The sequence below is a fragment of the Rana temporaria genome, chromosome 2 (genome assembly GCF_905171775.1).
Source record: "Rana temporaria chromosome 2, aRanTem1.1, whole genome shotgun sequence".
In the NCBI taxonomy this organism is placed as follows: domain Eukaryota; kingdom Metazoa; phylum Chordata; class Amphibia; order Anura; family Ranidae; genus Rana; species Rana temporaria.
This window is the reverse complement of record NC_053490.1, coordinates 421,879,676-421,905,736: the sequence shown is the minus strand read 5'-3', so window position 1 is coordinate 421,905,736 and position 26,061 is coordinate 421,879,676. Positions and strand designations below refer to the sequence as shown.

The window sequence follows — 26,061 nt, the reverse complement described above, 5'->3', positions numbered from 1 at the left end:
AGCTCAGGATGGAGAAACAATGGCACACTAATCTTTCCAGTGAATAGCTGTGCAGGGATGGGGGGATGTCAGCAGAAGTCTGATCATTGGAGGAGAGCAAGCTAAGTTCTCAGCTCAGCTAGAGAACTGACAATGCTGTCCCCTCCTGCCTAGTGTGGTCAGTTTTTGATAGGAAAGCAGAGGGACTGGCAGGAGCACAAAGTAAGCAATACAAAGAACAGGATACTTTTTCATACAAGCACATGGTACAGCAGCAGGGACGGTGCCATTGTTTACAGTAAGCGGCTTAGGCGCCAGGATTGAGGGTCATCAGATGGCAAAATATGTGTGCGGGGTCTGAGCCAGAAACCACTGGGGATGGCCCGAGATCTGCACACACAAGGGGGGCTTCTGACAGAGAGGGGGGCGTTTGGAGGGGGGGGGAGATGCCCAGACTGTGTCGGATGATGGAGGGACACACAGGGGTGCAGAATGAGGAGCCCAGCTGCAGGGAGAAGTGGGAGGAGGAATCCCTCCATGATTGTACAAATCGCTGATCTACCATCCCTGATCATCAGCCAGGCATGAAGTACACAAAGATGAGGGGTTTGAGGGATCTGTCATGTCCATCTTGGCCATTGGTTGCTGTCATAGACAGAACCATCCCTCACACACTAGAATGCGGTGCAGGAAACCCACGATCCATGCGCGTTTCCCACAGCGTATTCAAATTGCACTGCCCTTGCAATCTGCAGCTGGTGTTGGTGTTAATGACACCCCAAATGCAGGTTGCAAATGCAGTGCGTTTGCCTGCATCGGATTGCATGGTACAAAACAACAATCGCACTGCACCTAAAGTGATATTAAAGGTTCCCGTTTTTTTTTTATATTAAACATATCATACTTACCTCCACTGTGCAGTTCGTTTTGCACAGAGTGGCCCGTTCCTTCTGTTCTGGGGTCCCACGGTGGCTCTCGCGGCTCCTCCCCGCATTAGATAACCCCCTCTGGGAAGCTCTCTCCCGAGGGGGTTACCTTGCGGGCGCGCTCCTGTGTCATACACACGCCGTCTATAGACGCCAAGTGTATGGCTAGGCCCCGCCCCCCCGGCACCCGCGTCATTGGATTTGATTGACAGCAGTGAGAGCCAATGGCTGCACTGCTATCAATCTTTCCAATGAAGAGCCAAGAACCCGTAGAGATGGAAGTTGCACTGTGCAAAGGAGTTTTCCCAGGACTTAATGAATGTGGTGCCATTTCACTGTGCAAAGAATATCCAATCATGTGCAAAGAAAATAAAAAAAAGAACAGAATTTTAGCTGGCAAATGATTGGATGATGTCAGCAAAGCTTCTCCTTGTTCACTAAGCTCTGGGAAACATTCCCCTTGCAAAGTGCAACTTTAGTAAATCAAACCCACAGAGTATAATGGATTTTCATTCTTCCTAGAACTGAACGGAGTCAAGCATTTCATTATTCTGTTCTCATACTGGAATGCCTATCTGCATATTTAATGTATCTAAACAGATATAGTTATACACTACCAAATATGGTTGTATTAATACATATATCATTTTTGAATTTGTTGTAAAGTGATTTGACTAGTCTAATGCCCCGTACACACGATCGGAATTTCCAATGGATTTTATCCATCGGATTTTCCGATTGTGTGTAGCCCCATCTGAGTTTTTTCATCGGAAAGTCCGATGAATTTCATCGGAGTTTAGATATAAAAACATGTTCTATTTTTTTTCGATGGAATTCCAATGTGATTTGGCCGGGCAAAAGCCTGAATGTGTGTACGCGGCATAAGTATTCCTGTCCTAAGGTTAAAATTTACACTACCCTAAGACCCGGTTCACGCTGGGGCGACACGACAGGCGGGTCAGCCGCCTGACGTGTCGCGTCCCATTCAATGCAATGGAACCGTTCTAATAGGAGCGACGCAAGTCGCTCCGACTTAGAAAGAAGGTTCCTGTAGTATTTCGGGGGCGGCTCGGGGCGATCTGCATTGACTTCTATACAGAAGTCGTTTTGCGAATCGCCTCTGAAGTCGTCCTCAGGACGACTTGCAGAGTCGCCCCCGAAGTCGTGCCGCCTATGTGTGAACCGACTCTGAATGTCGAATAGGATTGAGCTCTGCTACAGAGTAAAGTTTTGATATATTATATCATTTGTAAATCTGGAAGTTGTAAATATGTCTAGTAATATATCTGTGTTTTGTTTTTCTTTATAGTGTACAGTAATATCTGCAATTCAGATTATCCATGTAGAGGCAGAGGTCAGTTTTTCATTGTTCTTTGAAAATGTTTATATCTAATGAAATCACATTTTGCTCTCCTATGCATACCTCCCAACCATCCTGAATTCCGCAGGACCGTCCTGAAATTTTTAAGTAAGTCCCGCGGATCTGGGCTGGAGTCCCTGAGCACACTGCTGGAACAAGTTCTGGTGCTGGGCTCCACTCAGTTGTTGCATCCTTAATGGATGAAAAGTGTGCTTTCACACACTACACCATGAGGATTCCTATCAGCACTGTATGCCTGCACTCAGCTTCTCCCCTCCCTTTTGCAGTCATTGGTTGCTAGGACTGCTGGCGCCCTAGCAGCTGATGACACACTTTGCAGGCGGGCACATCAGGAGGAAACCACTACTGTGTAGCTCTGCTCGGCCTCCCAACTCTGTTCCCCCCAGCTTTGGCTCCCGCTTCTTGTCCCCAGGCCCCTCATCCAGTTAAGTAAAACTATATGAGCTCCCACCCTGTGATGTATCAGAAACACTTCCAACCCAGGCTGCTCCCCCTCTGGTGATATAGGAGTATCTCTCCCACCCCAGGCTGCTCCCATTCAGGGATATAGAAGGACAGTTCCCACCCCAGGCTGCTCCCGCCAAGGGATGTAAGAGAACCGCTCCCTCACCAGGCTGCACTCCCCTGGTGATGTAGAAGGACTACTTCCGCCTGGTAACCTATGAATCCAGTGTATTCTCTGTCTGGTATAGTGTGTGCCCAGGAGTCCTTCTACTGTCACACTGCCCAGTTGCCCTCCTGTCTTAATTCCCAGGTGCCACTCTACTGTTATAATGCACAGGTGTTAGCTAAGTGTCATATTGCCCAGGTGCCCTCAACCTTTCACATTGCCCAGGTACCCCTGTCCTCTCACACTTCCATGTTCCCTTCTTATTTCACACTTCCTGGCCCCCCTCTCCTATCACACTTCCAGGTCCCTCGCTCCTATCACACTTCCAGGTCCCCTTCTCTAATCACGTTTTCTGGTCCCCTTCTCTAATCACGTTTTCTGGTCACCTTCTCTGATCACATTTTCTGGTCCACTTCTCTGATCACACTTCCAGGTCCCCCTCTCCTATCACACTTCCAGGTCCCTCGCTCCTATCACACTTCCAGGTCCCCTTCTCTAATCACGTTTTCTGGTCACCTTCTCTGATCACATTTTCTGGTCCACTTCTCTGATCACACTTCCAGGTCCCCCTCTCCTATCACACTTCCAGGTCTCCCTCTCCTATCACACTTCCAGGTCTCCCTCTCCTATAACACTTCCAGGTCCCCCTCTCCTATCACACTTCCAGGTCCCTCGCTCCTATCACACTTCCAGGTCCCCTTCTCTAATCACGTTTTCTGGTCACCTTCTCTGATCACATTTTCTGGTCCACTTCTCTGATCACACTTCCAGGTCCCCCTCTCCTATCACACTTCCAGGTCTCCCTCTCCTATCACACTTCCAGGTCTCCCTCTCCTATCACACTTCCAGGTCCCCCTCTCCTATCACACTTCCAGGTCCCTCGCTCCTATCACACTTCCAGGTCCCCTTCTCTAATCACGTTTTCTGGTCACCTTCTCTGATCACATTTTCTGGTCCACTTCTCTGATCACACTTCCAGGTCCCCCTCTCCTATCACACTTCCAGGTCTCCCTCTCCTATCACACTTCCAGGTCTCCCTCTCCTATCACACTTCCAGGTCCCCCTCTCCCATCACACTTCCAGACCCCCCTCTCCTATCACATTTCCAGCCCCCTCTCTTATCACACTTCCTGCTTCCCCTTTCCTATAACACTTGCAGGTCCCCCTCTCCTATCACACTTCCAGATCCCCCTCTCCTATCACACTTCCAAGTCCAAATCGTCTATCACACTTCCAGGTCCCCTTCTCTGATCGCATTTTCTCGTCCTCAACTCCTAATGCAGCCTCACCGTGCCCATCTGCAGCCTCAACAGTGCCAACAATGCAGTCTCACTGTGCCCATCAGCAGGCTCATCAGTGCCAACAATGCTGCCTCACTGTGCCCATTTGCAGCCTCATTAGTGCCAACAATGCAGCCTCACTGTGCCTATCGGCAGCCTCATCAGTGCCCATCAATGCAGCCTCACTGAGCCATCAATGCAGCCTCACTGTGCCCATCTGCATCCTCATTAGTGCCAACAATGCAGCCTTACTGTGCCCATCTGCAGCCTCACTGTGCCAACAATGCAGACTCACTGTGCCCATCTGTATCCTCATCAGTGCCCATCTGCAGCCTCACTGTGACTATGCCCATCTGTATCTTGATTACACACAGCGGGTGTCTCCCGTCGCATGTAAAGAAGGAATTGCTAATGTGAAAGGGGGACTTCTGGTGTGATGGGGGACTCTCATATAAAGGGGGACTAAGTATACTTTGCTAAGTATTTTTTAGCCTCTAACTGTATCATCTCTCCCTGCCGGTCCATTGCTATCCATGTGTGGCCTGTTCTTTTTGGATGGATGGGCCTATATTAAGGTAGGGGCCTGGAGCTGCAGCTCCAATAGCCCCTACTTTAATCCAGTCCTGATTGAAACAAATGTGGCTAAAGGCGATTAACTACACAGATCTCCAAAACAAACAATCTGGCCCTCAGTCTACTGTTGTCTGAGGGCCAGATCCACAGACGAAGTACGCCGGCGTATCTACTGATACGCCGGTGTACTTTCAAATTTCCCGGGTCGTATCTTTAGTTTGAATCCTCAAACCAAGATACGACGGCTTCTGGGTTAGATCCGACAGGTGTACGTCTTCGTACGCCTTCGGATCTAAGATGTAATACTTTGGCGTCCGCTGGGTGGCGTTTTCCGTGTTGGGTATGCAAATTAGCGATTTACGACGATCCACGAACGTACGCGCGGCCATCGCATTTTCTAACGTCGTCTGTAGTCGGCTTTTTCCGGCGTATAGTTAAAGCTGGTATTTTTCGGCGTATACATAGACTTGCCATGTTAAGTATGGCCGTCGTTCTCGCGACAATGCACGGCGGGAACTTTCTGAACGACGCATGTGCAGTTCATTCGGCGCGGGGACGCGCTTCATTTAAATGAAACCCGCCCCCAACCCGCCCAATTTCAAATCCGCGGCCAGAAATACACTGTGCCGCCGTAACTTACGGCGCAAAATCGCTGAGGATTCGAAAATGCGCCAGGTAAGGTACGGCGCCGTAGTGTATCTCTGATACACTGCGCCGTTCTACATGTATGTGGATCTGGCCCAGAATGTTTCATTTCCTTAAATGGTGGAGACCATGGTGCATCTGCCCTGATCTCATTAGAAGTATCAAGAACTATAGGTGTTAGCAGGAATGCATGCAGATGGCAATATACAGATATCTTTATTAACCATATGGAAGTATATGTCAGGGGAAGGGTTTTAGTTTTGGCCTATTAGATGGAAACAATGGTGATTTGAATAGGTGGGCTGGACCATCAAATCGTGCAATCTGTAAAATTACTTTAGGATGGAAAATTGTCATCAAAGCCTACCAAAATGCTGATAGTGTGTTTTTGTTTCTCAACAGTTTATGAAATTGTTCTTCAAGGCGTAAGTGTATTTTTCTTCTTGTGTTATTCAAAGGGAATTGGTAAAAGGGCTCTCTATACAATATGTTGAAAAAGTATAAGGCCAGGTTCACACCTATGCGAATAGAGTGCGGCTTAAACCGGATCCAATTCGCAGAACATTTTAATATACATTGTTTTCAATGAGGCTGGTTCACATATGTGCGATGCATTCGCACTGCGCATTGCAGTAAAACCGCGTGCGTCTTTTAGGCATTGCGGTGCGGCTCAGGTGCGAATTCAAGCCCATTATCTTCTATGGGTACGCAGCTGATTCGCAGATGTGTTCAGTTCTCTTCAGGAATTTCTCTCATTCAGCTCAATACACTTCTCCCCCACTCTCCTCTCACCAGTAACTTCTCCCAGGTCTCCAAATTCGCATCTAAAACGTTGCTAATCTGCTGAACACTTCTCTTATCTCTCTGCAGAGATAAGAGAGCTGAAATTTGCACCGCACTAGTGTGATTCCGGCCTCAAAGCAAATATCATTGTAGAAATGACAACTTGTATGGATTTACTATGGGTAAATATATAAATGAAAATAGAGGATGGGAAGGATCAGGATTTGATGACACCTCACAAATCCAGATCAAGCATTCAAAGATTTAAAAAAAAATCTTTTATCTGCCAACGAGTTAGTAGCTGAAGATGTTAGCAGTTGGATCTTCGCCTTTTCCAAAACAATGATCATGCCAATAAATTTCTACAACTCTAAATTTGACCTGAAGTGCAGATCAGGAATAGACAAAGTTGATGTAGTCACATGATGCAAAACGCAATATGATACAAACTTTCACAGTTATACTTAATATACATTTTTTTTGTTGCAGAACTGTACAGATGAAAAAAAGTAAGTACATCTTTTTATTCCAGTTTAGTAGCTTATTTCACTCCAGCGTTGCCAAAGTTAGGTGATGTCAAAAAGCTTTTTATGCAAAATTATATATATAGGAAGACTGTATATGAAAAAAAATGATATAAAGATTTGTGTTTTGAGATATTACAATGCCCTGTGCACAGACTATGGACATAAAAGTGGATGTAAACCCAAATCATGAAATTTGAGCTGGGCACATATATCTGCAGTATTTTGTTATCTGCCTGATAAATCCTGACAAATTCTCAGACACATCAGATAAAAGCAATCTGAAATTTCTGTCAGAGGAGGTTGCTAAATCAGATTAGCAGGGAGCCGGTCCTATTACAAAACAGCTCTGAGAGTCTCTGCCTATGATGAGAGGGGGTGTGTGCCTTTCCTCCAATCAGCAAGTTTAGCTATCTTGGCTGTATGCCCAGACGTCACACTCTTAAACAGGAAGAGAAAATTTCCTAACACAATCTGAACTTTCTAAACAGTATATAAATGTGAAGACAGCAGATATACATATAAAACCTTTGTAGGGAGATTGGGTTAATCTCTGTGTATCATCTGAGGCTGTTCACTTCACTGGGTGTATGGAGGGTTTACATCCACTTTAGGGCTGCATTCACCCCTGAGCAGCATGATTTGTAGGCATTTTCAGGAGTCTGAACAAAATTGGAGTATAGCCTCATGTAAAATAAAAATAAAAAACTATAACAGCGTACCGTCATCCAAATTAATTGTAGAAAAAAGCTTTCTACAATTTTCAGGAGTCTGTAATAGAACATTTTGCATGCATATACAAGTGATTTAAAAAATGTATTGCTAGTATTGTACATGTGAATTCAAGCTTCAGGCATTTTGTTTTTAGCCAATGGAAACAGTAGCGGGTCAAGACCAGTTCTTACAGGAAAACATAAAAAAAATGCCTAAAAAACACCCAAAACACTAAATTTGAGTATTTACAGGTTTCCATTTAAGTTTATGGGGCCAAATCTGCCTAAAAAGTAGCTCATGTAGCTTTTAGAATACAGCGGAACCTCGGATTGTGAGTAACGCGGTTAACGAGCGTTTCCCAATACAAGCACTGTATTTAAAAAAAACCTGACTTGCAAAGCGATCAGGATTCAAGCCAAAGCGGTGTGCAGTACCCCTTTCGGCCTGAGGTTGGGGGGTGCCGGAGCCTAGCAGAGCTGAGCGGAGCCGATCAGAGCCATTCGGAGCAGTTCAGAAATGCTTGGAAAACCTCGCAAATACTCAGTTCCCGAGCCGTGCCAAGGTTTTCCAAGTTCAGCCGAACTCTCCTCGGGCCTTTCCGGGTGTTTACAAGGCTCTCTGGCACCCCCCCCACCTCTGGCCACATGCGGTATTGCATGCCATTGAAGTCAGTGCTGAACAAATTATTTTCGTTTCCATTGACTTCTATGGGGAAACTCACTTTAATATGCGAGTACTTTGGATTACGAGCTGCTCATGTGCGAACAGCCACCATTGGACTTTGGAGATTGAAAGTTTTGGAGCTTCAAAGCCTAATACATTTAGATATACAGTATATGACAAGTAGTAAAATACTTTTTTAAACCAAGCCCTCTTTTACATCTCTAGCTTCTGGTACTGTGAAGGATTTAAAGTTGTATTAAAGTGGTGTTCCACCCTTAAAAAAAAAATACACCAAAATCCTTTAAAAAAATAGAAAAAACATATTTTTTTACTCACCAGAAAGGGCGGTTGCTATGCAGAACTTGCTAATCTGCCTCTTCCTCCACCGGTGCAGGTCTTCTTCCTCATTCTCTTTGCGGGTTCTTCTGGGAAATGTGGCGCGCTTCCTTTTGGGAACTGTGTGCATCCCAGAAAGCAGCCGCCCATTCACAAAGTGGCGCGAGCCTCGCGCATGAGCAGTAGGAAACTGGACCCTCCACGATTAAGTCAGTAGCTACAGTGTTTAAAAAATCGTGGGTGGAATCCCACTTTAAACCCTCAGCTTTCTTTGAGCACAAATAAAATAAATATTCTTCAGTAAACTATTTGTGAAAATGCTTTCCCCAGCACTTGCAGTTTCCAATTTTCAGTGCTGCTGGCTCCTGTTCTCTCAGTGCTACTCCCCTGAACTTCTGGTCTTTACAGGAAAAAGTTAGGCCTCATGGACACTTAGCAGCTCCTGTGTAATGAGATGTAAAATCGCTGAAACTTTCTGGCAGAAGCCATACGTGACGCGTACAGCTGTTATACAAGGAAATGTCCATACATGGCAGTGCGCGGGTAACCGCTGATGACTTCTGCATTAGTGTTTACCTACAAGCATGTTTGGTGCTCCCCCCCAAAGGCACCACTTTCCTGTTTGGTGAGAAGCACCATACATGCATCCGTGGGTAAATGCTGATGTAGAAGACATTGGCATTTCCCCTCAAGCACGGCTGCATACAGTGATTCCCTCCAAAAGCACAGAGGATTTTACACCTCAGCACACAGGAGACGCTTTGATTGGTGAAACGAAAGTTACCAGCATTTTCATTTGCAGTTTGTTTTTACTTCACATTTTAATTAAAAGTGATATTACAACTTCCATTTTTTTTGTAATTAAAATAACAAACATGTCATACTTACCTGCTATGTGCAATTCTTTTGAATGCATTAAGGTAAAAAAAATACCTTAGGGCTTTGTAACCACTTTAAGTATTATATAATGTTGTACAGTTGTATATTGATTAGCATTAGAAGCTTATTAATGTTTTTAATGTATTTATGTGTTTTTAGTGGGAAAAAGTTGTTTACGGATAATAAAATAAACTATACTATGGTACCCTTGTAAGTATATTTTGTTTCTTTTTTTTTTTAACATATTTCTTGCTTTGCACTTTCATGCGTGAATAAAAGTTGTATGCTACTTGTATTTTTAAAACATCTAGATATGTGAAACATGTATATATATTTACATTTTACATCTTTGTTGTAACAATGAAACCATTACATGCACAGTGACATAGTCACTGATCTTCCCCTAAAGCTGGCTATAGATGGATCAAAATTCAACATATTCAGCAAGGATTGGCTCTGTTTGAGACCTGTGCATAACAAGTACCTTCGGACCTTTTTGGCCCTTGTTTCCTTATTGAGCTCCTATCCCTTAAGCTTTCTAGTGGTATATGGGCACCTGTATACTCCCTGGTGGGGTACAAGAAGCCTAATCCCTTTCAATCCACTGTTTCTGTCCTCTAGACCCCCTGAAGAAGACTCTATGAGTTGAAACGCGTAGGTGTTACCGTTTCTGTCCACTAGAACTCCCTGAAGAAGACTCTATGAGTTGAAATGCGTAGGAGTTACCGTTGGGCTCTGTTACCCCTGTGACAGATTAAGAGCTCTATACATCAGGTTCTTCTCACATATTGAATGTGTTGATTTATATTTCCGCTCAATGTTTTTAACCTATGTTTAAATAAATTATTTTGTACTTTTAATATCCTCTTGTTTTGGTCATTGGTGCCTACAAAGTCCCCTTTCCAGTAATGTTTGCCCAACTTTTTTTCAGTCAGAAGCTATAGCCAATCGGCTGCAACTGTATTCTCAAAGTGAAAAAGTCCTGTTGTCATCTATGGTAACCTTTACTTACCTTGCTAACAGTGGCCCAGATTCAGGTACATTTGCGTTTTATTTGCGGAGGCACAGGGCAACGATTTTGCCCTGCGCCCACGCAAATATTTTGCGCTGCCCTCGATTCACGGAGCAGTAGCTCCATTAAAATTGCCCGGCGTAAGCGCGCGCAATGTAAATGATCCCGCCGGGGGCGGAAATCATTTAAATTAGGCACGCTCCCGCGCCGAGCGTAGAGCGCATGCTCCGTCGGGAAACTTTTGCCGACGTGCATTGCGGCAAATGACGTCGCAAGGACGTCATTTGCTTCAAAGTGAATGTGAATGGCGTCCAGCCCCATTCACAAATCACTTACGCAAATGACGTAAAATTTGAACGTCGCGACGCGGGAAGGGCGGTATACTTTAGCATTGGCTGCCCCTTACTATTAGAAGGGGCAGACTTACGCTAAAGACGCCGTACGGAAAATCCGTAACTTGCGTACGCAGGGCCCGCGCAACTTTGTGAATCGGTGTTAGTATGCAATTTGCATACTATACGCTGATCACAATGGGAGCGCCCCCTAGCAGCCAACGCAAGAATGCAGCCTAAAATCAGCGTGGCATAAGAGCCTTATGCCACGCAGATTTTAGGCTGCAGTCGGCGTTACGATGTTCCTGAATCAGGAGCATTCATAACGCCGGCGCAAGTAAGCAATTGCGCTGCGTAACCTATGGTTACGCAGGCGCAATTGCTTACTGAATCTGGGCCAGTGTGATTTATTGATATGTGTTTTTGTTGAAAATAATCCCCCCCCCCCCCATTCCTTATCCTAGTGGAAAAACATATCAAATACAAAAACCTGACAGAAAAGCTAACCCCCCAACTCTATTTAAATTTAAAAAATACAATTTACAGATCTACTTTAGCACAATATTTTCGCCATAGCCTTACTACAAATGTGTGGTGTTAATGAGGTAAAGGCTACTTGTGATAAATAAATTGTCATTATGTGGAGGAGAGCCTGAAGTGAAGTATTACAATTTGGTTAGAGCCAGATAGATGAAGATGAAGATCACATCACCGAGACCTACATGTACACAAACATTTGACTGAAGCTGCCGGTAAACATTATACAATCTCCCAATCTGGTTGTTTTTACCCTCTCATGTTTATGGCCAGCTTATTCCAAAGCTTATTTATATGCTACATTTTTTTCCCTTACTGGTCCTAACAACAAGTATGGGTTCCAGCTAGGGCTGTTACTGATTAAAATTTTCGTGTTCGATTAATCGATTTTTTTTAATCGATTAATCGACTAATTTCAATTAATTATAACGTACATACAGAACCAACTACTTTTAGCTGATCTCCTTGCAGGCCGATTCCCAGTGCAGCTACCAACCACTGGAAAAATGGATAGCAGGATACAAAAAACACACAAAGGCAGCGCTCGATGGGAATAGCATTAAAACTTTTATAATCTTCAAGTAGGTAACAAAATAAATATTGCACTGGAGATAAAATCGATGTAGCTACATAAACTGTAAAAATGGTGCGAGTAATACCAAACGGTAGCAAAAGCAGTCATAGAACATGTAGCTAAGTATGATAGTGGTATAAAAATGTGTACAATGATACCACTGCTGAATCGAGATGAGGAGGGGTTAACATCAGTCCATCGGCATGTAGATGTCCCGTAAAGGACACTATCACAACTCCCAGTGGATGGCTGTAGAATCCCAGGTTGATAGAGGGAAGTGATAGAGGGAAGTGTAACAGCCCTTGTGTGTGGCAGGTAGTAAGGTCCCGCCGGCATGCAGATATGAAGACACAGCAAAGGAGCCATTCAGATGGACATGGCAAGCCCCGCCGGTGTCCGTGTGGTCACCGGATCTCCGACGGAGCTCCCTGAAGACCCAGAAGCCGGCGGAGAGGTGAGTACCGATCAAAAGAATGTTGATCGATCAAAAAAATTTACAATTAATCGAGGAATTAATAGTTCATTTCCACGGTCCTAGTTCCAGCACTTGCAACAGAGAGAGAGGTCCACATAAATCACAGGTCCTACAACCCAGTGTACATTCTCTTTGTTCATTGGTGAGGCCTGCTAACTTTCTTTTTCAGAAACGTCCACAAGCAACAAGTATCTTTGTTTTTAGCTAGTGGCAGCTGGAGGGGAGAAGAGGGTTCACACTGCTGAGTATACGGTTAGCAATAGGGAGGAGGTTGGGGCATTTTTTTGACCAACCTCCACACCAAGATGCTACTCTCAGCTGTGATGCTGTTCAGTTAAGCATTGCTGAGAGATATTATCTAGGGCCGTACAGACAAAAGCCAACTGTTAGTCCTAGCTGTCAGTCCATCTATCCCAGCATGCTTCAAAAATTCCTATCGGAAAATCCGCTCGTCTGTATGCAATTCCAAACACGCATGCTCGGAAACAATTCAACGCATGCTCGGAAGCATTGAACTTCTTTTTCTCGGCTCGTCGTAGTGTTGTACGTCACCGCGTTCTTAACGGTGTGACCGTGTGTATGCAAGCCAAGCTTGAGCGGAATTCCGTCAGAAAAAAATCCAACTTTTTTCTAACGGAAATTCCGCTCGTGTGTAAAGGGCATAAGATTTAGACAGCCCTGCTATGCACCACAGTCCTGTTACACCACTTTCTCAGTAACCATTAACCGCTTAAGCCCCGGACCATTATGTAGGTAAAGGACCTTGCCCCTTTTTGCGATTCGGCACTGCGTTGCTTTAACTGACAATTGCGCGGTCGTGCGACGTGGCTCCCTAACAAAATTGGCATCCTTTTTTCCCACAAATAGAGCTTTCTTTTGGTGGTATTTGATCACCTCTGCGGTTTTTATTTTTTGCGCTATAAACAAAAATAGAGGGACAATTAAAAAAAAAATGCAGTATTTTTTACATTTTGCTATAATGAATATTCCCCAAAAATATATAAAAAAAAGTTTTTTTCCTCAGTTTAGGCCGATATGTATTCTTCTACATATTTTTGGTAAAAAAAATTGCAATAAGCGTTTAACGATTGGTTCGTGCAAAAGTTATAGCGTTTACAAAACAGGGGATAGTTTTATGGCATTTTTATTAATAATTTTTTTTTTTTACTAGTAATGGTGGCGATCAGTGATTTTTTTTCGTGACTGCGATATTATGGCGGACACTTCGGACACTTTTGACACATTTTTGGGACTATTGTCATTTTCACAGCGAAAAGTGCTATAAAAATACACAGATTACTGTGAAAATGACAATGGCAGTGAAGGGGTTAACCACTAGGGGGCGCTAAAGGGGTTAAGTGTGTCCTATTGTGTGTTTCTTACTGTAGGGGGGCATGGCTGGACGTGTGACTTCACTGATCGTCGTTCCCTATGACAGGGAACAGATGATCAGTGACAAGCCACAGAGAAGAATGGGGAAGGTGTGTTTACACTCACCTCTCCCCGTTCTTCAGCTCCTGTGACCCGATCGCGGGACACCGGTGGCGATCGGGTCAGCGGGCCCCGCGGTCACAGAGTTTCGGAAGGGTTCTTAAAGGGGACATACATGTACGCCCTTGTGCTCAGCCGTGCCATTCTGTCGACGTATATCGTCGTGCGGCGGTCCTTAAAGGGGTTGTAAAGGAAAAAAATGTTTTCCCTAAATAGCTTCCTTTACCTTAGTGCCATTCCTGTTCTTCTGTCTGTAACTCACCACCGTAATGCGAGGCTTTCTTCCTGGTGTGGAGAAAGCCTCTTGAAGGGCGCGAACAGGAGTGTCAGGACGCCCACTAACACACAGCTCCTTTCTCTATCTGCAAAGTAGACTTGCCTGCTCGCCCCCTCCCCCCTCAAGAGGCTTTCTCCACACCAGGGAGAAAGCCTCCCATTACTGTGTGGAGTTACAGACAGAAGAACAGGAAGTGAGGATTTCTCAGAAGAAATAAGGACATTTAAAAGCAAAATGGAAGGATGAGGTAAGTGAAGGAGGACTGCACTAAGGTAAAGGAAGCTATTTAGGGAACAAAAAAAAATTCCTATACAACCCCTTTAAGTGGTTAAAGTGGTAGTAAACACTACTTGGTGACTAGTACCTTCAAATAAGCTTATAATAAAGATTACCTGTAGGAACAGGGTGAATGTGCCTTCAATCCAGAAAGATGTGTCACGATTGTGACTCCTGTGTGTATACACAGGAGTGACGTTATCACGGCTCGGCCATTTAAATGGCCAAAGCCCCCAAACCCAGAGGGAAGACTGGGTGAAGATGGAAACCTTGTAAGAGGTGAGAGCCTGCAGCTGGAGGGGTACCTTATACAGGTAAGTCTGTCATAATGAGATAGTATGCAATGCTTACTACCACATTATGCCATTTACTTTTTTTTTTAAACTTCACTACTGGTTTAAGTTATATACTGAAGATCTCACCCTGTTCCTAGCCTGTTGATTGGTGAAGGAGAAACAAGAGACTAATAATGTCAGCCCTCTGCTCTCTTCTTCTATCAGCATGTTCCCTGCCAGCATGTTGAATTTGGAACACCTGATTGGCTTCTTGCGCCCCCCCTCCCTCTATCAGTCAGTTCTTCTATTGATTGCAAGAGACTGATACCAAATCAAACTGAGTTGAGAGTCCAGTAACTGAGCAGTTTTCACTTCACCGTCAGTACATATGGCAGTTTAGGTATACTTTCCATAGTGTGGAGTGGTAGGTGCCCTTGTGAGGCGTTTACCACCACATCTAAATTGCATCCTGTGGGCCAATTTACCAGCAGCTTTGGCCAGGTCCTCTGCCTACTGCATATGTGCTTCGGCCTCATTGTTCATGGTAGAGCAATTGAGGGAGGTCTGTCCTGTATTGTCTGCACACTGAACCTGAGGTAAACAGAGATCTGAGACACTGAATGGAAAAGTTTAGCATGTGCCACTGTATTTTTTTTTTTAATTCCTCTCAAGCTGACATATTTATTTTTATATTATTTGACTGATTATCTTGCTTCTCTTTGTCTTCCAGCCCAGGTGGATGCAGTATCTTAATCATTGACAATACTACCATTTGTAATGTGGTGTTAGACAAAAACCTCAACCTATCCATAATAGCAAAGAATATTTATGGTAGGTATCCGTTTTCCTTCTGAAATCTGTTAAATATTCTGCCTAATCAATTTACATACACTATATTGCCAAAAGTATTGGGACACCTGCCTTTATACTCACATGAACTTTAATGGCATCCCAGTCTTAGTCCGTAGGGTTCAATATTGTGTTGGCCCACCCTTTGCAGCTATAACAGCTTCAACTCTTCTGGGAAGACTGTCCACAAGGTTTAGGGGTGTGTCTATGGGAATGTTTGACCATTTTTCAAGAAGCGCATTTATGACGTTAGGCATTAATGTGGATGAGAAGGCCTGACTTGCAGTCTCCGCTCTAATTCATCCCAACAGTGTTCTATTGGGTTGAGGTCAGGACTCTGTGCAGGCAAGTTAAAGGGGTTTTCCACCCATTTTTTAAGTTTATTAAAAGTCAGCAGCTACAAAAAGTGTAGCTGCTGGCTTTTAATAAACTGACACTTACCTGCTCCAGCGTTCCAGCGACACGTCGGCCGGGGGTCCGCTCCTCTCCCCCCCTCCCCGGCCGGCGTCTTCATTGTCACTGTGGGCACCCAGCCGTGACAGCTTTCGGCTTCACGGCCGGGCACCCACTGCGCATGCGCGAGCGGCACTGCACATGCGCGCGCGGCCCACGTCGCTGCGCTGTTTAATTGGACAGGCGATCGCCTGGGACCTGTCACGTGTCCCAGGCGATCGCCTACAGGGAGGGGCTGCCAAAAGGCTATATGACGTATCGCCTTTGCAGCCCCTCGGCGGAAGGAGGAAGTGGGACAGGAAGTCCCCTTCTTCTGAAGCCCCCACTCCCCCCCCAAAAAAAATTACATGCCAAATGTGGCATGTAAGGGGGTGAGGAGTGGGTTAAGAGGAAGTTCCATTTTTGGGTGGAACTCCTCTTTAAGTTCCTCCACCCCAAACTCGCTCGTCCATGTTTTTATGGACCTTGCTTTGTGCACTGGTCCAAATCATTTGGTGGGGGGGGGGTGGGGATTATAGTGTGGGGTTGTTTTTCAGGGGTTTGGCTTGGGCTTGTTCACTTAAGATGTCAGCATACCAAGACATTTTGGACTATTTGATGCTCCCAACTTTGTGGGAACAGTTTGGGGATGGCCCCTTCCTGTTCCAACATGACAAAGCAAGGTCCATAAAGACATGGCCTGAAAACACTAGGCTTGTCAGGCATGCCAAATGAATGCAAACAAATTTTGTACAGATAGGAAGATTCCTATAAGAACCATGTGCAGTGTAGTTTGAGGCTATAGAGCAGGGATATGCAATTAGTGGACCTGCAGCTGTTGAAAAACTACAAGTCCCATCATGCCTCTGCCTCTGAGTGTCATGCTTGCGGCTGTCAGAGTCTTGCTATGCCTCATGGGAGTTGTAGTTCTGCAACAGCTGGAGGTCGACTAATTGCATATCCCTGCTATAGAGGATGGTAAAGCTCTGTCTGCGAGCACAACCCTGGCTCACAGGAAGCAATCTAATATGATCACGGCTTTCTTTCTCAGAGAATAGATGCAGGTATTCCACCACCTTCCCTCCTCCTAAACCCCTTCCCCTATTCTTGTCTCCCATCTAAGTACCTCCCAACATGACCTTTTTCTACACCTCCCACTAGAGGTTAAGTTCTGGCTGAAAAAAGCCTCAAGCCCTGTACACACGGCTCAGAATCTCATCAGGAAAAAAACATTGTTTTTCCTGACGATATTCTTGTCAAGAATCTCCAGACACTCCATTCAAAAGAACCGCCATTCTTTTGAATGGAGCGAACACAGTGACGTCATCGACTACGACGAGCATGCGCTTGTCACATTTGATGCCATCGCCACCATCTTGCTACACCCTACCTATGCCTAGGAAGGTAAGTATACACACTCTCGGGTTTCTCAGCAGGAAAACACTGGCGAGACTCCCGACGAGAAAAATAGAAAGCAGGTTCTCTATTTTTCTCGTCGAGATTTTGAGCAGTTTTCTTGACGAGAAACCTGAAAGCCTCATACACGCGCTCGGTTTACTCGGCAAGAAAGCTCTGCCAGCAGTTTTCTTGCTGGTTCTTGCCGAGAAAACCGAGCGTGTGTACGAGGCTTCAGACAGGAAAACCCATTCCAGTCAATGTGTTCTCCTCCATGCAGACTTGGGCATTGTGGAAGGCCTAAGGACTTAGAAAACTACATGACCAGATGGGGCAAACATCCTCTATTGTCTGTAGGAACCTTTAGCCTCCAAACCCCTGAATATAGTAATTACCATGTATTTACTTGTAGGCCAATTACATTTAGGCACAGGTAGGATAACATTAAAACTCTCAGGCTTATTTTAGAAGATGTAAAGTGCAGTACAGTGTACAATGGTTCACACCAACCAATCAGGTATCAGGTTGCTATAATCTGATGAAGGGGAAAAATAGGGTGTTTATGGGTTACAAAAATCTTCATGTTGTACCAAATGTTGTGAAAAACATATTCTAAAACCCTACAATTAGTGTAATAAAATATAAGCAGCGCTGTAAACAATGTAAGATGAAATATCCGTTTTCACAGGTATTCAAAAATAATGCTAATGTCCATAAACATCACCATGTGACAAAAGTGAATATGTGCACAAATTCCAAAAAATATATATTAATGTGTTTAAATATTAATTAAATATAAGTCCATAAAACACATCAAGTAGGTTTGTGAAAAAATAATGATAATAGCTTCCAATCTTCCACCACACCCAGTGTCAGTGAATCCTCTCCCGTCAGATGCTAAACTCACCAACTCAAATTGCCTTACAGTCTCGTGTTAGGCGTGTAAACGTGTACAAAAAGACCTCACTTGTAGGTATAGCAGATAATCCCAGTTCCAACCAATTCACTGCCAGAAAGCTCCGCATGTAAATGAAAGAAGTGCTCAAAATAGTGTGATACCGTAAAATCAGTTTAATACCACACTTAAATCTTCAAATATAACACTCACATGAATCTCAAAAAATAGAGCAAAACACTGCACAGCAAACACTCGTTCAGGGATGAACCGAAAACCGAGTATATTGGTCACAGCAGACCCATGACTAAGTATTTTATGACGAAACATGTCGGGGCGTGGCTGTGCAGCAACCATCTGAAGTAAACGTGTGACGTATCAAGGAAGCAGAGATCCAGGAAGGAACAATGGGGAGGTGGTGAGCGATCAGTTGACAACTTGGGTCTGCTGTGACCAATATACTCGGTTTTCGGTTCATCTCTGAACGAGTGTTTGCTGTTTACAGTGCTGCTTATATTTTATTATACTAATTTTAGGGTTTTAGAATATGTTTTTCACAGTTTGATTTTTTAAAAGTAGCTGCTTCACTCTTTTGCCAATTTGATTACCACTATTTGTTCATAAACGCAGTGGTGGGAACACAGAAAGGGCAGATTCATCTTGGTTATCATTATTGTACCAAATGTTACCTTAATGTTTAATTTTTAATTTTTAGATTACTGCTGCTGTGATGAGAGATGCAGACAGTCACCTGAATGGTGAGTCTCGCAACACTTTTCCGGATTTTTTTCTGGGCAATTTGCAGATCATTTAACAAAATAAAAAAAACTTGTAAGACATCATGCACAGATCTCTATTGAAATCGCCCCCGAAGTCGCCAAAAGTAGTGTAGAACTACTTTTGGAAATCGGTGTGGCGCCCCAAAGTAGACGTAGATTAAGACGCCCCTCTTGCCGGCAATAGGCTCCGACCTGTCAAATCGCATGTCAAATTGCGCAGATGTGAATGGGGACTAATTCCAAGTACACAAGGCCTTCAAGTAAACATACTGAAAATAAATATGCAGAATGTCATTGGTGATTTCCTTCTTTTTTCATCGGACAAACCGATCGTGTGTACACGGCTTAACACTTACATAGCATGGAGCTTCACACTTATAGGGCAGCGGATGTCAGCGGTATCATGTCCGCTGACACCTGCTGCTATCCAATCCAATCCTGTCTGCCAAATCTTGACAGATGGAGACCCTATTTTCTATCCATCCATCTGGCGGATTGGATGAAAACAGACACGCAGTCCCTTTTCAGCCGATCTCCTCATAGAGGAGAGCAGGGCTCTGACAGGTCCATCTCTGCACAGTGAGCAGAGACAGACCTGTCATCTGCCTGCTCAGCGGGGATCAGCGTCTCAATCCCCCGCTGTGCAAAGCAGAGTCCGTCGGGCGGATCACCCATGTGAAATGAAACCTTATGCGGCGTACACGCGATCGGTCAAACCGATGAGAGCGGTCTGATGGACCGTTTTCATCGGTCCAAACCGATCGTGTGTGGGCACCATCGGTTATTTATCCATAGGTTAAAAAAACAAACTTGTTTTAAATTTAACCGATGGATTCCTAACCGATAGAAAAAAAAAACGATCGTTAGTAGGCACGACCATCGGTTAAAAATCCACGCATGCTCAGAATCAAGTCGACGCATGCGTTGGAAGTATTGAACTTTTCAGCACGTCGTTGTGTTTTACGTCACCGCGTTCTGACACAATAATTTTTTTAACCAATGGTGTGTAGGCACGGCTGACCATCAGTCAGCTTCATCGGTTAACCGATGAAAACGGTCCATCAGACCGTTCTCATCGGATGGACCGATCTTGTGTATCCGGCATTAGTCATACTTTAGTTGATCAAGTTGATCAAGTTGAAGTTAGAAGCTGATTGGCTACCATGCACAGCTGCAGCAGATTTTGCATTCTCCAGTTTTAGTAAATCAACCCCATCGCCGTTTATGATAGCCAAACTTGAATTCTGCTTTAAAATTTGACTTACAAAGGAATAATCTGATTAATCTTGCATACTGTTTGCTAACAAAATGCTATCTTCCTAAATATTACACTCTGTTTTTTTTTTCTCAGCTTTAAAAATATAACATTTACCTGTGAAGGAGATAGCACTGGGATCACCAAAGGACCTCAAACTACAGGCTACAGTAACACTGTTGTTTCCATTACCAGTGGTTCTAGTACAACCACTAATAATATTACACGTACAACCTTTAACAGTCAACCTTCTACAACTAATAAAAATGTAACCAACACCGCAATATGGCAAACTGAATCTGTTTCAATGACCTCTACTGATTTTAATAGAACGATTAACAGTGGAACTACCGTAATCATTAACAGCAGCACTAAAACAACTGTCAACAATGGATCTACTACAACAGTTAACAGAAAATCGAGCACAAAAGTTATCAGTATGCCTACAACATCTCTCAGTAATGAGTCAAGTACTTATCCCAAAAGGACTGGCATCCCTGAGCTTCATACAAATTCACCTGAATTCAGCATTTCATCCACCACTACAAACCAATCAGCAGATTTAGGTAAGTAGTAATATTCTATTAAAGTGGTTGTAAACCCACCCACATCAATACAATATTCATAACCTTCTGAAAGGCAAATTAAATATGAATCGAATGACCACTTTGTATGTGTATAAATTTGTTATCTTACTGCATATATACTTCATCATCCAAAAGTTGTTGCAGCATATTCGCCGGCGCCATCTCCACTTTGGTCTTCCGCGTCTGCATCGCTCTGTATTTCCGCCCACAGAACATCCTTGTATCGATAATCCCGCACATGCGCACTAGTTAATAGATATTCAAGCTTGTAATTCGCGCCGTCTGTCTCTCCTTCTCCGTGTGACGTACAAGTATCGCGGGATGACGGGTCTGACTAGATCCCGCGATACTTACCATGTGACTTGTACGTCACACGGAGAAGGAGAAACAGATGGCGTTTCCTAAAACAGGAAATGACAGACACTGAATCTTTTCCGGCCGGGTCTCGGCTAGCCGGAATGAAGTAGGAATACGGTGCATGCGCATTTAACGTCATGACTCGACAAAATACTAATAACTCGGACAGGAAGCAGGTACAGCAAAAATTACTCGTAGCAATTCATTTTTAATAACAAACTACACTATGAAATGCAAAGTGAAAATTTTGGGTTTACAACCGCTTTAAGTAATACGTAATCAAGTAATATTTCTATTAAAGGGGTTGTAAAGGTATTTTTTTTTTCCTAAATAGTTACCATAGTGCAGTCCTCCTTCACTTACCTCATCCTTCCATTTTGCTTTTAAATGTCCTTATTTCTTCTGAGAAATCCTCACTTCCTGTTCTTCTGTCTGTAACTCCACACAGTAATGCAAGGCTTTCTCCCTGGTGTGGAGTGTCGTGCTCTCCCCCTTCCTTGGACTACAGGAGAGTCAGGACGCCCACTAACACACAGCTCCTTTCTCTATCTGCAACGTAGAGAGCGTCCTGACTCTCCTGTAGTCCAAGGGAGGGGGCGATCACGACACTCCACACCAGGGAGAAGTTCCTTGTTAGGCTGTCGAGGAACTCGACAAGGCAAGTTTCTCCATTCCCATTGAGGAAATAGAGAACTTGCTCTCTTTTTGGCTCATCGAGTTTCTCGACAGTTTCCTCGACGAAAAAATATCTCCCGTTTTTTTTCGCCGAAAAACTCAGTCTATAGTCTATAAATATTACTCTTTTGTTCACTGGATCACACATTCTGCTTTAGTCACAAACTGGGTATGGTGCTACCTGCGGGACACCAGGTGTAACTAAAAAAACAAAAGACAGCCCAGGGCTCAGCCACTGCTTGGTGCTCAAACTAGGGCTGCCACCTGTCCGGGATCCACCAGGACAGTTCGGGATTTGAATCACGTTTCCGGGTTTCAGTGCGCCTGAAACCCAGACACAATATTCAGACAGGAATGTGGCTCAGAACAGGGCCTGACAGAAGGGTGAGAGGACACTGCGTGTGCTGCATTACTATTCTCTTAGAGGCTTCCAAAGGTGTCCCAGGTCTTTTACAATCCCATAGTGTAGGCCGAATTGAATTTTTTTGCTGTAAGCTGATTAAGTGTTCGGGTTTGGCTTGAAGAAAAAGTGGAAACCCTAGGTCAAACCTACCCCCTGCCCCTCCCAATTAAGTCCGTATTAAGTAAAACATTATGCCCTGTACACACGAGCGGTTTTCCTGACAGAATTCCTCTCAAGCCTGCCTTGCATACACACGGTCACACAAAAGTTTGGTGAACTTTTGGCTGCCAAGAACGCAGTGACCTACAACACTACGACGAGCCGAGAAAATGCATTGGCTTGATTCTGAGCATGAGCGTTTTTTTGCGTATTGAAATTGCATACAGACAAACGATTTTCCCGCTAGGATTTTTCCCAATGCAAAAAAGAGATCCTGCTCTCTTTTTTTTCCCGGCAGTTTTCCTGTTGGAAAAAATCCGATGGAGCATACACACGATCAGGATTCCCGGCCAAAGGCTCTCATCGGACTTATTCTGATGGGAAAACCGGACGTGTGTACGGGGCATTAGAGAGGGGCCATCCTAGGCAGGGCTGCAGTGTACTGTGTCTGGCTTTACTAAAGTTGGAAGTGATCTGACATCATTGGTGTGCAACTTTCTGCTCTCTTGTTGAGTCTAAAGCCTCGTACACACGACCGAGTTTCCCGGCAAAATCCAGCGAGAAACTTGCTGGGAGATATTTTTTTGCCAAGGAAACCGGTCGTGTGTACATTTTCGTCAAGGAAACTGTCGAGAAATTCGACGAACAAAAAAGAGAGCAAGTTCTCTATTTCCTCGACGGGAATGGAGAAACTTGCCTTGTTGAGTTCCTCGACAGCCTAACAAGGAACTCGACGAGGAAAACGATGTGTTTCGCCCGTCGAGTTCCTCGGTTGTGTGTACGAGGCCTCAGAGTAGGACATAAAAATTTCTTTCTGGAAAGTTTCTTCAGTTTTACTAAATGGAAGTCACTGTCTGGGTGACAGACCAAATAATATAGATCCTGGAAGTCTCCCTAGTTGCAACCACAGAGAACAAACAGTTTCTTGCCATATCCATTGGGGCGTCTAGCTGTTTTTTTTTTCCTGGAGGGCATATATACCTGGCCAGCCTGATAGACTGTTATAGCGCCCCCCACAGGGCTTCAGCACTTCGGCTCTGGTTGGTGGTTGTCTTTAGTCACTGAAGCGTAGGCTCTAACTGGTGGCAAGTTTATTGATGGAGGTATGGTGAGTAGTGTTTCTTCTGACCCTCACCCTCTCATGTCCCATCCCCTGCTCCCTCTTTTCATTGCACTGATGATAAATATATTGGAGCAAATGGGACACCAGGGTTTCTTGCAGTGAGGTTACTGTTGAGAAGAATGCCAGAGATAGGAGCTGTGGCCAAGTGCTCAGTTTCTATATGATGGTGGCTGCAAGTTTCTGCAGGAGGTTCAGAAGCCGTAAAGCAACTAGTGTTCTACTCTTGTAGGTGGGACAATACCCAGTTGGGGATTGTCTAAAGCAGAGCTGTGTTCACTAATGAAAGCAGAGAATAGGTTTTTACGGTAAAATCAAAAAAATTCAATCTTAAACAGGGTTATGGCCCCTTTCACATGGGCGTTCCGTTTTTTATCCATCTGTAATGAATACAAATGGACAGCAATGCTTTCCTATGGGAAAACAAATTTAAATCGCTGTCGTTCTTTTACATCAGCTTTTCATCAAGGTTCATTTTTTAAACAGAACAAGTCTGCACTTTCATTTCATAAAAAAAGAAGCTGATGAAAAACGGATGTAAACAGAACAGAACTTAATGAAAGTTGCCGTTAACTGATCCAAACTGATGTAAACGGAATCTGTTTTTAATGAGTAAAAACAAGACTGAATGGACGATGCCCAAGAAATGGGCTTAAAAGTTATACTATGTTATAATTATGAAAAAAATATTATAATTAAGGTATATATGTGCATCATACGGTTTAAGTAAGTAGTAAAGTTGGTGCACAAAATGTAGTGTATTTCAGACATAAAGTAAATGCTGGTGTTTTTTTCTTTTTTTTTTTGCCTTGTTTAACTGTAAAACAAGATCTGAAATCCATTTTGTAAAGCACATATTGAACAGTTTTCATGATTTACCATGTCAATAACTCCAGCTATGTACCCTGTTTCCCCAAAATAAGACCTACCCTGAAAATAAGACCTAGCGTTATTTTCCAGGAGAGCTGCAATATAAGCCCTACCCCGAAAATAAGCCCTAGTTAAAAATGCTTGTAAAATCCTCTAATCCACTATATTACAGTAGTATATAATGTACAATGTGTGTGTTTCTGTAATATAATTGCTGGGAAAGAGAGCTCCGGCAGGTAACAGAAGTGCAGAGCGGCGCTATAACAAATGTATTTGGCACAAATTACAGAAACGTACACATTGTACATTATATACTACTGTAATAGAGTGGATTATAGGATTGTACAAGCATTTTAACTCGGTTCACACTGGGGATTCCTGACAGGCAGGGATGGAGAGGGGGAGAGAAGACAGCACATTACATGGTAAGACCTACCCCGAAAATAAGCCCTACTGTGTTTTTTGTTGGCATAATTAATATAAGACCCGGGCTTATTTTCAGAGAAACACGGTAGCTTTATTACGCAGCGGCAGTTACAACACATAATACAGTATATGTTGGCTTTTAGCTTACCAGACAGTTTATAAAGCTTGGTTCAAACAGTGAAGCATTCACCCCTGCCATGCTCTGTAATTTGTAATTAGTTTGTTTTCGTTTATTTCGAACATGTAAAAAAAAACATGAAAAATAAAAGAAGTAATCATTCAGTACAGTAGACAATCACAAGACAACTAGTTATCTGTACTTTTCCTTCCTATTCTTTATTATCATTTTAAGTTCTCTTTATGATTTGAAGGCTTTCAATATTATGCCCTTGTGTATTGAGCGAAACAAGGCTCAGGTTTGCAAGCCGTGGAGCACCTTGAGAAGAAAAGAGTGCTAACTGTTATTGTCCGTTATGTTGTTTCACTAAGTGCTCTTGAATGTATCTTTCACCAATATGCCTCCATGCCTCTAACGGTGCTTATTGTCCGATTATGTTGTTCGCCAATATTGGGGCTATTACTGCTACTGATATTATTTTTGGTTATTATTTACTCTTATTTTGTGTATGTTCTTTTATACTGTATGTCTTTACATATACTTTTTACTCAATAAAAACTTTATTGAACAAAAAAAAAAAAAGACAACTAGTTACAAGAGACAAAAAAAAAAAGACAAAAAATAACTATAATGATGTAAAAGGATGATACTAAAAATTTCCAGAGCTGAAATTATGCACACTCTGGGCCTGATGTACTAAAAAGCAAAAGAGCAGAGAGAAATTGCTATAAGGATATCTTGTACATTTGCAATTTGTTTGTGTGCAGGTGTACATTACATCCAACAATCCAGATGCCTACATAACATACAAATTTACAAATCAAACTGGTTTTGTGCTTTATATTCTGATTAGAGGAAAACAAAGGAAAAGCTCAGAAAGACTTGTGCTGACAGAACATTTTGGTACCTTCTATGTAGCATAGACTTTGGCATTTTTACATTTAGTTTTATAGAGTCATCCTTAGTGACATAACATAGATTATATGAGCATATATATATATATATATATATATATATACACATATATACACATAGTACGCCGTCGGATCTTAGGTGCATTTTGCCGCCGGCCGCTAGGTGGCGTTTTCGTTGAATTTCGTGCCGAGTATGCAAATTAGCTAGTTACGGCGATCCACGAACGTACGTCTGGCCGGCGCATTTTTTTCCGTCGTTTGCGTTCGGCTTTTTCTGGCGTATAG

At 43.5% G+C, this 26,061-nt stretch overlaps 1 protein-coding gene across 2 annotated transcripts in view; it reads left to right on the top strand.

The window, feature by feature from the left end:
• Positions 1-26,061, top strand: part of ADGRG2 (adhesion G protein-coupled receptor G2) — a 216,903-nt gene that overhangs the window by 152,860 nt on the left and 37,982 nt on the right. For both annotated transcript variants that reach the window (XM_040338220.1, XM_040338219.1), the window contains 7 exons: positions 2,215-2,259; positions 5,797-5,819; positions 6,667-6,686; positions 9,453-9,503; positions 15,273-15,373; positions 18,829-18,871; positions 20,244-20,713. In XM_040338220.1, the coding sequence (XP_040194154.1) occupies positions 2,215-2,259; positions 5,797-5,819; positions 6,667-6,686; positions 9,453-9,503; positions 15,273-15,373; positions 18,829-18,871; positions 20,244-20,713 (753 nt within the window). The remainder of the gene's footprint in view (positions 1-2,214; positions 2,260-5,796; positions 5,820-6,666; positions 6,687-9,452; positions 9,504-15,272; positions 15,374-18,828; positions 18,872-20,243; positions 20,714-26,061) is intronic.